Below are 17,834 nucleotides of genomic sequence, written 5' to 3' on the forward strand. Positions count from 1 at the left end.
AGAGTGTAGGGAACACTGGAAAATAGAGTTTGCATTTTTGAGGCCATTCAAGGTAATTTATAAGGAGAAAGCTCATGAACAGATATAAACACAGCTGAAGCTCTAATATGAACATAGTATAACATGGAATTAGGTATATGACAATGGACGAGTTTTCCGTGTGAGCTTAGACTGAACTGAGTTTAAAATGCCACAAATTGGAAACTGGAGTAAGGACCGGAGAAGATAGTAGATAAGAAGTCAATCAGATGCAAAAAAAAAAGAAGACCGTGTATGTAGCAGAGAACAAGTGCCACCACCCACTGGGAATTTTTCACAAAATATACATGTGAGTCTGCTTTACTTAATAAAAGCTCATATTTAGCTGTTAGCTATATTGAATGTATATGATATCTCAAAGAAAATGGGAAATGAGACTTTGAATAATATATACATTTAAAAACAAAATCCTCTGTTGGAGGAAAAAAAAATGCCTCTTCAGAAATAGTTAAAAATTTTCTTATATGTGGGCCTCCCTGGTGGCACAGCGGTTGAGCGCTGGGTTGCGAAGCTGCCCGCAGCCTCTGCGGCGCCGGTTCAATCCCCGGCTGCTCCCCGGCCACCGGAGGAGGGTCCCACATGGCGTGCAGACCTCTCCTGCCGCCCGCTGCTCCCCTCAGCAGTGTACTTGGGTCCTTCTGCCTGCTCTGCTCCCTGCTCTGGCTCTGGTGAATTGTCTCACTCTCCCGCGCTTCTGACTGTACCCAGTGCTTGTATAAGTAAATAAATAAATCTAAAAAAAAAAAAAAAAATCACATTTAAAAAAAAATTTTTTCTTATATGAGAATTACTGTCTGCACAGTGGTTAAAAACTAATCTTTGTATGGCCTCCCTGGTGGTGAAGGAGTTAATCTTAGTGCTATCAAGCTATCACCAGCCACCACAGCAGGAGTTAAATCCCTGGACAGGGAGCTAACCCAGGTGGCATGGCAGACCTCTGCTGTCTCGCCTGCTGCTCCCCTCAGCAGTGTGTTTCAGTAGATCCACCTATTCTACTCCCCTCTGTCTCTGGTGAATTCTCTCTCTCTCTCTCTCTCTCTCTCTCTCTCTCTCTCTCTCTCTCTCTCTCTCTCACACACACACACACACACACACACACACACACACACACACACACACCCTCTGGCCTACACCAGTTCTTCTATGTATAAATAAATAAATCTTTTAAAAAAGATAATCTTTGTAGCCATTAACTACTTTTGAGTATAGGAAATTATCTAGATAAAAAGCCCTACTGTGTGGCTTAAATCTTGCCAAACTGCTTTTCTGACTCTTTATTATCCAAGTACATGAGATGGCTCAGTCACCTCTAGTTTATATAAGAACATTCAATGGGAAGGGATAATTTATGTTAATAAGATCTTTATATGGAGATGCCAGTTTTGGTTGCCAGCAATCTTATATCTACTGTACTGTTAGATCAGAATGATTTCAGTATTGTATCAGCTACTATAACATGTATTTTTATAAAAGCCACTTATTGGAAATGATAAATATGAACCATTTTCTACCCTCTTTCCTTCAATTTTCCCTCCTTGTTTTTCTTAGACTTCCAGTCTTGTTTGATTTGTATTGCACGGCGATTACCTCGGCCTCCTGCCATCACAGGAGTAGAATCCTTTATGACCAAGCAAGATACTACAGGTATTAACTGCAAAATTCGGAATGCTCCATCATTATGCTCCATCATAATGTTTCAGTATTATATGTCACTGGGCCTTTAAAACTAATTACATCCAAAATAATGTAATTATAAATCTAGCAGATACTTCAGAAAGCACAGAACCAGCCTACCCATTTTACAAATGAGGGAATGGTGACTTTTCCAGAGCCATACAGTTGATTGGTAAGAACAGACATCTTTAGCTCTTACCACTACCTCACACCATACATAAAAATCAACTCAAAATGGATTAAAGAACTAGACATAAGACCTGAAACCATAAAATATATAGAAGGAAATATAGGCGAAACACTACGTGATTTGCACATCAAAGACATCTTTACAGACACATCACCCAAAGCAGTGATAGTGAAGGCAAAGATAAACAGCTGGGACTACATCAAATTAAAGAGCTTCTGCACAGCAAAAGAGACAATAACAAAAACAAAGAGAAACCCCACCAACTGGGAGAACATTTTTGCACCCAACGCTAATGATAAAGGACTGATCACAAAAATCAGCAACGAGCTGATGAGACTCAACAACAAAGAAAATAATCCTGTCAAAAAATGGGCAGAAGAGCTAAAAAGAAACTTCTCTGAAGAAGAAATGCAAATGGCCAACAGGCATATGAAGAAATGTTCAACATCACTTATAATCAGGGAAATGCAAATCAAAACTACCATGAGATACCATCTTACACCAGTGAGAATGGCACATATTAAAAAAACTAGCAACAACAAATGTTGGCGAGGATGTGGAGAAAAAGGAACTCTTCTGCACTGTTGGTGGGAGTGCAAACTGGTCCAACCACTATGGAGAGCTGTGTGGAGATTTCTGGACCTGCTAAACATAGAGCTTCCATATGATCCAACAATTCCACTCCTAGGTATTTACCCAAAGGACACAGAAACATCAATTCCAACGAGCACCTGCATCCCTATGTTTATAGCAGCACTATTTACAATAGCTAAGCTTTGGAAACAACCCAAATGCCCAAAACTAGATGACTGGATCAAGAAGATGTGGTACATATACACCATGGAATATTACTCAGCATTCAAAAAAGATAAACACATGCAATTTGCAGCAACATGGATGGCGCTGGAAGAGATCATGCTCAGCAAAATAAGCCAGAAAGAAAAGAAAAATACCGGGTGGTCTCACTCATAGCAGGAATCTAAAAAACTTAAATAAGGGACCAGGAAAATGAGTAACTATAAGAAAGTGAAAATCAAAATCAACAAAAAACTATGAACCAGAGACACTCTATGGGGGGTGGGGTGCGGGGAGGGGAGGGATTGAGGTCAAAATAAGGGGTTTGCAATTGAATGGGGAATACAAAAATAAAATTTATTTTAAAAAAATGCCATGAGGAGGGGAAAAAAAAAAAGAACAGACATCTTTAGCTCTTAATATAGAACTTTTCCTTTATATTGCATTGCCTTCCATCAAAGCATTATTAAGTGGACATCACTGTACTGTATATATTTACTGTACAAAAGATACCAGAGGAAATATAGAATAAAATGATGCCAGAGAAATAAATTTTTTAAGTTGTTATTATTATCCTTAAAATGTAAAACTAATACTCTATTATAGCATATAATTGATTTGGATAAAAAATAACAAGCTAGCTTTAAGTATTAGATATTCAGTTCCTTAAATTTTAGAAGTACATTTAACCGTACATGGAGCAGTCCATGTTCCTTAAAAAAAGAAGATCTTTTACCAGGAAATGCTGAGCAAAGGTTTCATTGGTTGGTTGGTTGGTTGGTTGGTTGGTTGGTTGGTTGGTTGGTTGGTTAATTAATTTCCTCTAGTCACTAGAGATATTCTAGGTCAAACTATACCTGAATCTCTTCTAATATATCATTGCACTGCCCAATCATTTTGTTACACTTTCTCCCCTCCAGCTCTACAATTTCAGGTGGTTCTTGCTCTCTTGTGGGCCAGTATGTACATGAGCACATGAGTGCATGCATTACACACACAAATACACACATGTACATTTTCCCTGGTCACTGCCCATGAGAGGTATTACTGCATACTAAGTTTATCTAACGGTGAATTCTCTACTTTAAGATGCTCAACATTTTTTACTGATGTGTTTAAAATGGTCTCTTAATTAAAAGTTAAGGAGAGCATTTTTAAAGACTTAAAGTAGAATAAATGGAGATATATTAATTTTATGGCACTTAAAAATATAATATCCTACAAGAAAGTGAAAATCAAAATCAACAAAAATCTATGAACCAGAGACACTTTTGGGGGGGTGGGTGGAGGGAGGGGAGGGATTGGGGTCAAAATGGGGTGGTTGAAATTGTATGGGGAATATAAAAATAAAATTTATTATAAAAAAAATTAAAAAATAATATCCACACATATAATTTCATTTAATGCAAGTTCAATTTAAGTTTTTTAATTGAGTTAACATTGGCTTACATTGTATATATTTTAGGTTTGTAGGCTCATACCTCTTACAGTATATCTTACCACATTACATGAGTGGATTACCAACTCTTAATCTTTGACATAATAAGAGGCAAAGATGAAATAATTGAAATTCTTAGAAAGTTCAAAATTATCTTTTATTTCAGCAGTGTTCACCAGCTTTACCCAAGCTGTTCTTAAATAACAAAACTCCTTTAAGTTTTAATTTTTCTTTCTACCACCTAAATTAGACTTGGGCAACATCTAAGTTTGACACATCTACACATTCAAGTCTCTAAGTTAAAGAGGGTTAATAAATACTTTATTTCTAAACCAAATGAATATATAAAGGAGAGATTAGTTAAAGGGAGGAGCCACTTGGGCCTCCCTGGTGGCAAAGGGGTTAAGTCTGTGTTATCAAGCTATCACCAGCCACTGCAGTGTGAGTTCAATCCCTGGCCAGGGAGCTGAACCCCTTGAGAGGCATACCTCTCCTGTCTTACCCACTGCTCCCCTCAGCAGTGTATTTCAGTAGATCCACCTGTTCTGCTCCCCACTCTGTCTCTGGTGAATCCTCTTAGCCCCCACATCTCTGGCCTACACCCCAGTTCTTCTATGCATAAATAAATCTTTAAAAAAAAAAAAAAGAGGAGCCACAAACAGTACAATATATTTGAATTGATTTTATGAAAAAAGGGAAGATGAGGAAAAAACACATCCAAGCATTCACAGAAGAAGAAATTATGGGTGGTGAATAAACATGAAAAATTCTCAAATTAATTGGGAAAATACAAGTTTAAGTCATAACCATTTTCCATCTGCTTATTGTGAAAAAATAAAGAAACCTGATAATACTAAGCGATAGAGAGAATGTTGGATCAACAGTAACTTTTATATACATTTCTGCAAAACAACATGATGTTATAAAGTTGAATATTTGTATTTTCTATGACTCAACAGTTCTATTCTTCCATATGCATCCTAGAGAAAGTCTTACACACATGCATTCTGAAAATTGTGCAAGATGTTGATAGTAGCATTGATTGTAATGGCAAGAAACTGGAAACAGTTTAAATGCCCATTGACAGGAATATGAAAAGGCAGAGGGATGTGACAAGTAAGGAGTTCACACACAATGGAATGGTATTGGTAATAATCAACTTCTTTAGCTAGGTGATGGGTTTACAGGTTTTCAATTTACTAATCTAATTTTTATATATGTATATAATTTATTTTATATGAATATAAGATCATATAAAGAATAAAACATCTGAATAATCACAAACTAGAGTAATAATTTACCCTTTATTAACAAAGGGATAACTTACCTGAACTATTCCATAGCCATTTGGAAAATGTGTTCAGATACGATGAAAACATCAAATCACCACTAGATTTCATAAAGATATATTCTGTGTATAGGATGCCTAATAAATCTTCATGTTTTCACTTGTTATTTTTCTAATCTCACTTCAGGTATTTATGGTATGACTTAATACTTGACTAGAATTTAATTTTAAAATTATGATATACTATGATATTCTAGTATATTTAGTCCAAGGCCAAAAATAATTTGTATTATCATGTCACTGACATGCTGCATTACCATATATAATAAAAATTAATAGTGCTTTTTAAAGGTTGTTACAGATGTGGGGGGAGGCAGAATATTTCTCTATTGTAGTTGTTAGTTTGAAATATGGGTGATTTATGAGGCTATCATAAATGTAAATTTCCATTCTTTATTTAGGTAAAATCATCTCTATTGATACGAGTTCCCTGAGAGCTGCTGGCAGAACTGGCTGGGAAGATTTAGTGAGAAAGTGCATTTATGCTTTTTTTCAGCCTCAGGGCAGAGAGCCATCTTATGCCAGACAACTATTTCAAGAAGGTAAAGTTTTTCCCTCTTACTTACTTTCATTAACCTTGTTCTTTATTAATATTGAGTAATTTATGTAGAATTCATGGCTTGATAAGTATTTTCTCCAAATTACAGTTTTTGCAATAATCAGTTTTAGGAAAGGAAGAAATGGGTAAGCAAAGTAATTCATGAGTGGATCCTGAAATTTGGGATGCACATTTTAAAGGACAGGATATCATGTGATGGTCACTCATTCATTCATCCATTCATTCAGCAGACATACCAAGTTCCTCACATGCATAGAACACTTTGTCAGGTACCAAGGATACATTGATGACTAAGAAGTAGGGTTTTGTCCTCAAGGGGCTCAAAATATATCAGTAGAATATATGACAACTTTAAATTAGTATGGCGAGGGGTATAATAGAGATCTGATCAAAGAAGAACAAAATTCATTTTGACATGGAAAATCCAGGATGACCTTAGAGGAAGTGATATTTTTGTCTAGCTCTTGAAGATCATTCTCAGCAGAGTAAGGGTGTCAGAGGGCGTCTGGATAATGCAGAGAGCTATATCATGAATGTTTACTTAATGACTATTACAATACCTGTATCTCCTGACTGAAGTTTCAAGTGAAGAAACACAACACATAAAATTATTAATTAGTAATGTAATAGCTGCTGTGTCATAGAAAGTACCTCTGGAAGTATAAAGCAAATATATTTTCCTACTGGTATAGAACTTAACAGTATTACAAGAAAAGTAAGGAAAATGATAGGAGAATTAAGGCCAGAAAGAACATAGAGATTCAGACTTAAAGGATTTTGATGTATTTAAAGTGTTATTGTATAATTATGGTAACCTAATATTCCTTTCCCAGTGTAATTGTCCAATCTCTAAGTAGTTTCTTTGGGAAGAAACTCTTTATATGGCTGTTCCTAAAAAACAATTTTAAAAATACTTTTCATTATTCCTTCACTGTTCTTATACATTTCCCATATACTAATGGGAAAGATATTCCATTCATTGCATTTTAGGTCAACTACTTCCTAATGGTTTGTGAAGGAAGTAGCTTGATTTTTTTTTTTTTTTCTTCAGGAAGCCATCTATATAAATCTCACTGGCTTACTTCTGGGATAGCTTTGTATTGACTCATGGTTTCCATTTAACCTCTTACTGTACCAATACCATTCCCAAAGATGGTATTTCCACAAATAGGGTTAAGAATCTTTATTTTTAAAAAGTTTCCAGGGCAGTCTTCAAGTGTAGTCAGGTCTGGGAGCATTGCAATAAGCAACTAATATCATCCACTGGTGCAAACTTTGTGACTCTCTCTGCCGAGTATGGTGCTTGTCTTATACATCAGTTTGAGACTCAAAGCACTGTCTACTGACTCCTGAAAGTGCTGAAAGATAAAATACTCTTTGGTTGTTGCCATAACCTTTTAAGTTTGTACTTCTAAGGATTCACTTAAAATGCTTTAATTTTATTTTCCTATAATTTATATACCTTTCCACCAGGCAAAGCAGGTTGAGATTGCTGCCTCATCATCCAAAGTACTAAGCTCCATATAGATGTTATTGAGCTACAGATTAAAGTATGTGTTTTTAAATCATTATAATCCTCCATAAAATAGGTTGATTACAATGTAGTAACTTAAGGAAAAGATTCTATAGCCACAGTTGGAGATTTTAATATGCAGTAAAGACATAGAAGACCTAAAAGAGCCTATCTATCACCTTCAACAAATTGATATGGATCATCACTATGTGATTTGTTTAAATCACATAGAGTATGTTGTTTGACCACAGTGGAGATAAGTTAGAAATCAATAAAAGTAAGATAGCTATGAGCTGCAAAAAATGTCCAAATATTTGGATATGAGGCAGCATACTTCTATATAATCATTTTTTATCATAAGGGACTCATAAAATATTTTGAACTGTAGGATAATGAAAATAAAGCATTCCAAACTTTGTGATATTTAAAAGAAATAGTGTAGCTAATCTGCCATATACATATGAAGTGAAAGCAGAGTAACATTGTGTTGAGGAGCCACTGGTCTCTCAAACATGTAGAGGTACAGATTTGCCTTTTCAGTTTCCTTGCTGCCTCTTCGCTTGCAGTGTGAAATGAGTGAGACAAACTCTGCCTCTTTATCCTTGATTTTGTTTGAATTTTTCAAAAATTTGAAAGTTTGTAAAGCTTTACAGTGATTGATATTTAGGCATGAAAATTTTGCCCTACATCTGTTCTTTTTCTTGTCCATTAAGTTACTCTTTGAAGGCTGGTATAAAATCCTAATACATATTTAAAATTAAGTTCTTAATATAGTTTTTCAGCTGCTTTTGACAGACGACAGCTCATGGACTGCTTTTAAAAGGAAGTTTTATTATTTATTTATTTTCGAGAATCAAATTTGAAAATGCATTTCAGCCAAAGACTGTAATATATAGGAACATTCACCATGAACTAGATTTATGCAGTAATTCTCTACAGAGATTAAATTGGTTATCAAGAACACCTGAGGCATTTTTTTTTTAACTAGGAAGAGTTTATATAGTTCCTAGGATCTGTTCCATTCAGAACAATTCCGTTAAAGAAGATTCTAGGTTACAATGCTTCCGAAAGGTCCCTGATAAGATTCATATAGGACAGTTGTTTTTCAACTAGATTCCTGGAGCCCAGCCACATTACTGAATTGAATCAGTCTATAGTCTGAGATATGTTCTTACAGAGAAGTTTGGAAAACAGAAACTTGGGTTCCACAAGCTATTAATAGGAAATGATCTTTCATGTTTAATTAATAAGGTTCAGAAGTGCTTCAGTCTCCCACTTTAGGGGAATTCATAAGACTATTATAAGGTCAAGATAGTTACGTTTGTGGAAAGTTCTGCAATAAAGGTACCTGTTTGGCTTTGTTACCCATTTGTATTTTCCTTAGAATACTTTTTTCCTGTGGTAACCCACGAGTACTTAGAGAGAGAGTAGTAGTCTTGGCAAATACTGAGCAAAATAGCCTAAAAAGGTTTCACGAAAGTTCTTTTCCCTATTATCAGTAATGAAATGGATCATCATTTCTTATCTTTGAAAAATGTCCATGATATATCATTGTATTAAAAAGTAGGCTAAGAAAACAAATAAAGTAGACTAAGAAACAAACACAATAGTAGGCTAAGAAAACAGCATATATAGTATGATCTTACTCTTGTATCTCTATCCGATTCTAGAGGATTAGCAAAATGTTAACAATGGTTACATCTGCTAAAATTGCAAATGACTTTTCTTTTTACTTCTTTCTTCATTTCTCTATTATCTTAACGTTATAATTACAAAATAAAATCATTTTCATTAAAAAAGAAAACTCCATGAGATAGTTGGAAGTTAATAGTATCAACAAGTTTGGAAGCATTGCTATAAAACATAAGTACCCATATATAATGATTAACCAGAATGTTCTTTAACTCCATAGTCCATGTAACAGTGTTAACTGAAAATCTTTTTATGTCAAATTTTGTTGAAAATGTTTTTTTGTTTGTTTTTTTAATAAATTTTATTTTTATATTCCCCATACAATTGCAACCCCCTCCATTTTGACCCCAATCCCTCCCCTCCCGCCCCCCACCCCCCAAAGAGTGTCTCTGGTTCATAGTTTTTTGTTGATTTTGATTTTTACTTTCTTATAGTTATTCATTTGTTGAAAATGTTTTAAATATGGGTTTTCAAAAATTTGATATATAGAATACAGTTTACTTATTGGTAACTGAAAATTTTTCTAAGAGCATCTAGGGGCACTTTTTTTCTTTATCTTAATAACAATTTTTAAAATTGTATTCTTTCTGAATTTTATCTAGAGAAATACCAAAAAGGAAAAAAAAAGAATCTCTACCAGCATTGATCCTGACTCACATTTTATATGTGCCCATTTAGTTAACATCAGTAAGGCATGCTTATTGAGATTTGCTGAGCACCAAAATTGAGTAGAGCCAAAACCCAAATATATCTACTTTTACAGCTACTATAAATAGAGAAAAGTTGGCTCTTTGCTCTCTAGTTCTGCTGAGGTGTAGTTGGTGGGGAGGGGAAAACAGGGAATTTGTCATGTTAAATATTCTTATTAATGGTTTCTGGGGTATCAATAATACCCAATCAATAAAAGCCTCCCTACCAAGTGTTCTAAAATTTTTAGAAATTGACACAAGAGTCAGGGATCAAAATGCAATATAATTGACAAAAACAGATCAGAAAACAGGACTAGAATGTGTGATCAAAGTGAGATTCCAAATAGTTTTGTGCAGGGTAAACCCTGAAATCCAGTAAGAGGGAAAATCTGGTGTGCAGAGCAAATGTTTATCTAACCAGCTCTGTAAAGGATTATAGCTCTCTAAAACATGTCTTAATTTAAAATATAAGTAATTAGCTACAAGGTTGCAGTTATTGCTATAAATGGTGTCTGGGAATTGAATGAATTTATCGCTGAGCATGTGTGACTCAGGACATATATTCTTTGGAAGTTGCTTCTTGTCTGTGATTTTTTGTTTTGTTTTGTTTCTTGCCTATAAACTGTTCTTTCAATATCTGCTATATACAAGGCCTCCTACTAGATATTAGCTCACATTATTACTGGGTCCATTTTAGTGATGATGGGCAAAGGTTAATTTGCATTCAGCCCTGAACTTGTGAATGACAAAGTCAGTGTTCAAGCATGAATCTGACTCCTAAGGCTTTGTTCTTTTCATTGATTCATGCTTCCTTCTTGTTTACCTCTCCATCTGAACAGTTGAGCACCAGAAGGATTTTGGTTAGCTGGAGTCTTAATTAGATTCTAATTAATTGAAGTCTTTTACTATATATTTAATATTGCATTTTTTCCTTTCAAAGAATATGTAAATTACGATGTGCTAAGCAATAGGAGTTCCCCAATTTTGGGCTTATTACTAATTTAGATACAGTCCCACAAATTAAGGCAGCATATTTACCGAAGGACTGTTTCTGCAATCTACATGAAGTATCTTGATTCCGGTGCTAGCCTGAGTTTTGAGTTCTTTTCAACAAAGTAAGAAATTTCTCTCCATTAATTTCCATTTGTAAAGTAAGTCTAGAATCATTCAAGAGTAAACTTATAAACTGAGGTGTAATATAGGCATTTGAGAACATAATTGAGAATTAAAATCTATCCTCTAAAGGTATAGCAGTTGGTCACAAGTAAAAACTAACCTATTTAGATGAGATTCAAATTGAGGATTAACTAATAAGTATTCACATGTAAAATATCATGCAAATAAAGAGTAGAAAACAAGAATGGAACATGAGACTAGTCCTTACGTTGATTCTAGCTGAAGAAGAAAAATAAATGTGTAAAATGTTAACTACATCCTATTCCAAGAGATATATAAGATGTGTTTATGAATTAATGACAAATAAGATCAGAAATATAACTTGAAATCAGATTATATAGACCTTTGTTGTCAGCATAGTAGCCACTGGTCTCATGGAGCTTTTGAGTATTTGAATTATAGCTAGTGTGACTGAGGAACTGTTCTAAATTTTATTTAGAACAAGTGATGTGACTGGTGGTTATCGTATTAGACAGTGAATCTTTTTTAAAATTTATTTTTATGAATTTTTTTAATTTTTTACATCATTGTTCATTTTTAAACAATATTTGCTTCCCCCCCCCAAGTTAGTTCCCATAGTTTCCTTCCCCAATGCACCCATGCACCATCACCTCAATCCCCTGTGCTCCTCCCTCCCTTCCTCTGATCCCTCTCCCTCCCACTCCCCTGCAGTATGTCTTTGATTTATAATTGTCCATTTTTGCTTTGTTGTGTTTTGTACTGTTGTTATTTACACTGATGTTTTATTTGGTTCCCCTATATTCCTGCTATAAGTGAAACCATCCAATATTTTTCTTTTTCCTTCTGGCTATGATTCCTTCTAGCTCCATCCACATTGCTGAATTTATCTTTTTTGATTGCTTAGTAATATTCCATTGTGTATATATGCCACATCTTCTTGATCCAGCCATCTATTTTTGGGCATTTGGGTTGTTTCCAGGTTTTATCTATTGTAAATAGTGCTGCAATAAACATAGATGTACAGGTTTTCTTTTGAATCAGTGTTTCTGTGTCCTTTGGGTAGATCCCTAGGAGTGGAATTGCTGTGTGGTATGGTAGCTCCATTTTCAATAGACTGAGGAACCTCCAGACAGCTTTCCATAGTAGTTGGACCAGTTTGCTCTCCCACCAGCAATGTGGGAGCGTTCCTTTTTCACCACATCCTTGCCAACATTTGTCGTTGCTTGTTTTCTTGATGTAACATTCTTACTGGTGTAAGGTGGTCTCTCAATGTGTTTTTGATTTGCATTTCCCTGATGATAAGGGATGTTGAGCATTTTTCCATATGCCTGTTGGCCATTTGCATTCCGTCTTTGGAGAAATGTCTTTTAAGTTCTTCTGCCCATTTCTCGACTGAATTGTTTATTTTGTTTTTGTTGAGTCATGTGAGTTCTTTGTATATCATTGTGATCAGTCCCTTATCAATTGACTGGAGTGCAAAGATTTTTCCCCAGTCAGTGGGGTGTGTCTGTTTTGGTTAATGTCTCTGTTGCTGTGCAGAAGCTTTTCAGTTTGATGTAATCCCAGATGTTTATCTTTTCCTTAACTTTCTTTGCTTTGGGTCATGAGTCTTTAAAGATGTTATTGCGATGTATGTCTTGTAGTGTTTGACCTATATTTTCTTCTATATATTTTATGGTTTCAGGTCTTATATCCAGTTCTTTTCTCCATTTTGAGTTGATTTTTGTGCACGGTGAAAGGTAGTGGTTTAGTTTCATTTTTTTGCATGTGGTGGTCCAGTTTTCCCAGCACCATTTATTGAACAAACTTAGACAGTGAATCTTAATGGTGAAGAGCCATTGATTGTTTTCCAGCAGAAGAAGAGGTTCTGAAGAACAGTAAATAATGATGAAGAAATAGACAAAATGGCATAAGCAAAATCACATGAACTCTATTGTGTCTTACATTTATGTAACCTTATCATCATTATGATAATGATTTATCCCAGGATAATAGTTTATTTTAAAATGCCACCCTTTTGTTGCAGTTTTATTTTCCAAAATGTATTTCCAAAATAAATTGTTATTTTCCAAAATATATTGTTAAAAATGAGAATTTTTCATGTTTTTAAAAAAGATTTTGCTATATTATACATTTTCTTGTTATCTTACAGAAAAATTACCAGTTTCCATTAAGGACACATTTTTCATCATTTGTTTTTTGACTAGATTCTAAATTTTTCCATGTTTTAGTAAAAATGCCAATGATTTGTCTTAAATTGCTAGAGGGGTAAGGAATGTGGTTGATTGGGCATAAATCATAATCCTTTCAATTAAGTTTATATCCTGGTTTGGGTACATAGGCGGATCTGTGTGTGGTATAGATTAGCAACAGATTATGCCCTCCTTAGTTTATACTGTACAACCAGGACAATAAAATAGAGCATGTCTGCGCATTACTTAAAGTAATATGTATCTTCAGAAGTTGTTAGTTGGTCATTTTAGTCTCTTTCATGTCTCTTTAAAGTGTAATTGAAGCCCTTTCTGAGATGTCTTGAAAAATAGCACTAAAACATGTATTACAGGCTAAATTGTAATAGTCATTTGGGATAGTAATTCTTGTGTTTCTTTCAGTAGGCATAATTTTTAACTTTGGTAAAGCTGATTATTAAATTAAATCTTTCTTAAAAGTGGATTTTATTACTAAATCATCAATTCTTAGTCATCTGGCATAGCCTTTATATATTTAGTAAATACCAATTTGCTTAGAATTTTATCTGCTATTAAAGCTGTACAACATAAGTAAGTTTTCTTGTTTATGTAGTGACTTGATTTGACTCCTTAATTTAGCTTTTGTTCCTTGTATTAATCATCACTGGCTTTATCTTAATTTGCTTACTAAACTACATTCAAACATCAAAAATAATACATATATATAATACAATAATTTGTTAAATGGGACTGTAGTGATTCATATTCCTGAGTGATAAGTTAAATTTGAATTTTGGTTAAGCAACTCTGCAAATTAATCAAAGCATAGAGGATAAGTTTATGGTATCTGTTAATAAAAAATCAGACATCCCAAGGAAAAAAAAACTTATTAGAGGTAATACTGAAAGTGAGAGTGGAGATTATCTCCTTGTATTTTTAATGTACACTCAATAAATTTGACGAGCTACCCCATTGTAGGTAAATATTAAGGTTGATTTTTTTCCTCCCTATTTGGAGTTTCTTCATAACCATAACTTACGAGAGGAGGCACCCATTCCAGTAGGACTAAATTAAACTTGTCACCAGATGATATATTTCAATGAAATAAATTTTCCCCCTGAGATATTTGCTTTGTCTGAACTATTCTTTCTTTTGAGTCTGAGCAGGTAGCGCTTGTGGGAGGGGGCGGTTATAAAGGAGGTTCTAGGTAGAAATAAAGTTTGGTAACTCTCCTTTGCCCAGAGTACAAGTGTCCTAATTTTAACTAGGTTTCTCTTTTGTTTGACACAGTGATGACTCGTGGCACTGCCTCCAGCCCCTCCTATAGATTCATATTGAATGATGGGACAATGCTTAGCGCCCACACCAAGTGTAAACTTTGCTACCCTCAAAGTCCAGACATGCAACCTTTCATCATGGGAATTCATATCATCGACAGGTACTACTTATTTGGAGAGCTTCATATGAAATAAATCAGTTCACATATCTCAGAGAAAAATTTTTATGCTCTTGATAGAAAACAAACATTCCAAATTAGGCATTAAACTAGTGTGATGAGTATATAATCAATAGATACATACTGGGATTTATAGTTTTGTTGCCTAACAATAGCTTTGTTGTTCAGAGAAGGAGTTAGGACGTGTGAGGCTGCTAATATGTGTTTTAGGGGTAAAAACCAAAAAGGGGCTAAAAATTTACAACTTTCCACATGTGAACTTATGGTCTTACAAAAGATTTCAAAGTTTGTTAACATTGTTATTTTTATTTTTTAAAATGCTTTATTTTCATTAGGACAAACTCGATGGCTCCTGAATTCAAGTTGACAGTTTTTCAAAGTATAATTCATTAAGCTATCAACTTGAGATTTTTGAATGTCATTGCCTGTCATTTCCTCTAATTTCTTCTCTTCTCTAAATGTTTTACACTGGCATATATGGTAAATTCATGGAACCATTCTTTTATCCTATGAATTATTCAAAACCCTACATTTACAACTATTAAAATTTAGCATTAAACAAAAACAAAGACATTTCCTCTCACTTCATCTTTTCCTCATCTGATATATTTGCTTATTGGAACATGGTAATACCAGTCACAAACCTTTTGTCATAATTATGGATTTGAGTAGAGAACGCGATGAAAATCTGAATTCAGAATGCTGGCTTTTTCTAATTTTAGTTAATTTATGCTTGTGAGTGGAATTAGCACAGTTCTTTTTTTTCATATTGTGATTTCTCTTTCAAAACATCTGCTGTATCTGCATCTCACCCTTTTTCATTTTTGCATCAGTGACACAGTATTTTCCTTACCCAGTCTTCCTCTTGGAGTTGAAATATTTAAAAGCTGGAACAAGGGAGTCATGAATAAGTGATTTGTAAACAGAAGTGTAGGAAGTTTCTCTTTGAACAAAAGTATTGTTGTAGTGTTAGTTATCTGTATAAATTTCAAAAAGTTTAAATGACACATATTGGATTTTTCCCAAAACCAAGAAGATTTATTTCTCATATAAGAGACCATAAGTGCTATTTCCTACTAAGTGGTGCTAATATTTCACAGTAGGAGTAAGTCTACTGTTTTTTCTTAAAGGGATACAGAAGCTCTTTATGTGAAAACTTGCACTGTCAGTGAGGTTAATGGTTTTATTTTATAATATATATCAGAAAAATATTTTAATGGAATCTTATGAAGATGTTTGGATAGTAATGTTTCTTTCTTCCCCCTTTCCCCAGGGAACACAGTGGGCTTTCTCCTCAAGATGACACTAATTCTGGAATGTCTATTCCCCGAGTAAACCCTCCCATCAATCCTGGCATCTCTCCAGCTCACGGTGTGGCCCGTTCATCCACATTGCCACCATCCAACAGCAACATGGTATCCCCCAGAGTCAGCCGCCAGCAGAGCTCAGACCTGCATAGCAGCAGTCATAGTAATTCTAGCAACAACCAAGGGAATTTTGGATGCTCACCTGGAAATCAGATTGTAGCCAGTGTTGCCTTAAACCAGGGACAGACCAGTTCCCAGAGCACTAATTCCTCCTTAAACCTCAATAATTCTCCTATAGAAGGTACAGGAATATCCCTCGCACAGTTCATGTCTCCAAGACGACAAGTTAGTTCTGGATTGGCAGCAAGGCCCAGGATGCCAAATAATTCATTTCCTCCTAATATTCCCACATTAAGCTCCCCCGTTGGCATGACAAGTACTGCCTGTAATAATAGTAACCGATCTTATTCAAACATCCCAGTAACATCTCTACAGAGTATGAATGAAGGACCCAATAACTCCGTTGGCTTCTCTTCTAGTTCTCCAGTCCTCAGGCAGATGAGCTCACAGAATTCACCTAGCAGATTAAATATACAGCCAGCAAAAGCTGAGTCCAAAGATAACAAAGAGATTACATCCATTTTAAATGAAATGATTCAGTCTGACAACAGCTCTAATGATGGCAAACCTCTGGATTCTGGACTTCTGCATAACAGTGACAGACTCTCAGATGGAGATAATAAATATGCTCAAACCAGTCACAAACTAGTGCAGCTTTTGACAACAACTGCAGAGCAGCAGTTACGGCATGCTGATATAGACACAAGTTGCAAAGAGGTGCTTTCTTGCACAGGCACTTCCAGCTCCACTTCTGCTAATTCTTCAGGTGGCTCTTGCCCCTCCTCTCATAGCTCACTGACAGAGCGCCACAAAATTCTACACCGACTGTTACAGGAGGGTAGCCCCTCAGATATCACCACTTTGTCTGTTGAGCCTGATAAAAAGGACAGTGCATCTACTTCTGTGTCAGTGACTGGACAGGTACAAGGGAACTCCAGTATAAAACTAGAACTGGATGCATCAAAGAAAAAAGAATCAAAAGACCATCAGCTCCTGCGCTACCTTTTAGATAAAGATGAGAAAGATTTAAGAGCAACCCCAAACCTGAGCCTTGATGATGTTAAGGTGAAAGTGGAAAAGAAAGAACAGATGGAGCCTTGTAACACAAACCCAACTCCATTGACTAAACCTGCTCCTGAGGAAATAAAATTGGAGTCCCAAAGCCAGGTGGGTGATTGCTAACTTCACAGAATGAACATACCTGGTTATTTTTTCCTTTAATTTTACTCCAGCTATAGACCTGATTTGGATTCAGGCTATGTTTTGTGTTATCCATTGGACATATATTAAAAGGTTAGTATCAATGACAGAAAAATCCCTGGATACTTGCAAGAATTCTCTTTAGAATTTTGGAGGCCTGCAATACGAATGTGGCATTCTGTGAAAGTAGATCTTTCTTTCTTTCTATCAAATCAGAGTTTGCCTTTTTGGAGATTTAAAAATGATACCTTTCCTACTCCCTGTTCCCAACCTTACCTGTTGAATGCAATTCTCTGAGAATAGGACTCAGGGATCTGCATCTCAGAGAAACTTCTTAGAGAACTCTGATGCATAGTGAATTTGGGGGATCTCTGATTAAGTGAAATGGGAGAGAAATGTGAAGAGGTAGACTAGAGGCTGCTTTGTTTGGCTTGCTTTGCTATTTAATTTCCTTTGAAGCCTTTTCTAAGGTTATTTACTTCTTTTGT

General features: G+C 35.1%; 1 protein-coding gene across 4 annotated transcripts in view; it reads left to right on the plus strand.

The window, feature by feature from the left end:
- Window positions 1–17,834, plus strand: part of NCOA1 (nuclear receptor coactivator 1) — a gene marked incomplete at both ends in the record, with an annotated part of 85,167 nt that overhangs the window by 20,450 nt on the left and 46,883 nt on the right. For 3 of the 4 annotated variants that reach the window (XM_084235829.1, XM_084235830.1, XM_084235832.1), the window contains 4 exons: window positions 1,588–1,683; window positions 5,886–6,026; window positions 14,554–14,701; window positions 15,993–17,313. In XM_084235829.1, coding sequence (XP_084091955.1) covers window positions 1,588–1,683; window positions 5,886–6,026; window positions 14,554–14,701; window positions 15,993–17,313 — 1,706 coding nt within the window. Of the gene's footprint in view, window positions 1–1,587; window positions 1,684–5,885; window positions 6,027–14,553; window positions 14,702–15,992; window positions 17,318–17,834 lie in introns of all 4 variants that reach the window. The other variant, XM_084235831.1, reaches the window with a different exon arrangement.

This window comes from Talpa europaea (assembly GCF_964194135.1).
Source record: "Talpa europaea genome assembly, chromosome: 6".
Classification (NCBI taxonomy): Eukaryota; Metazoa; Chordata; class Mammalia; order Eulipotyphla; family Talpidae; genus Talpa; species Talpa europaea.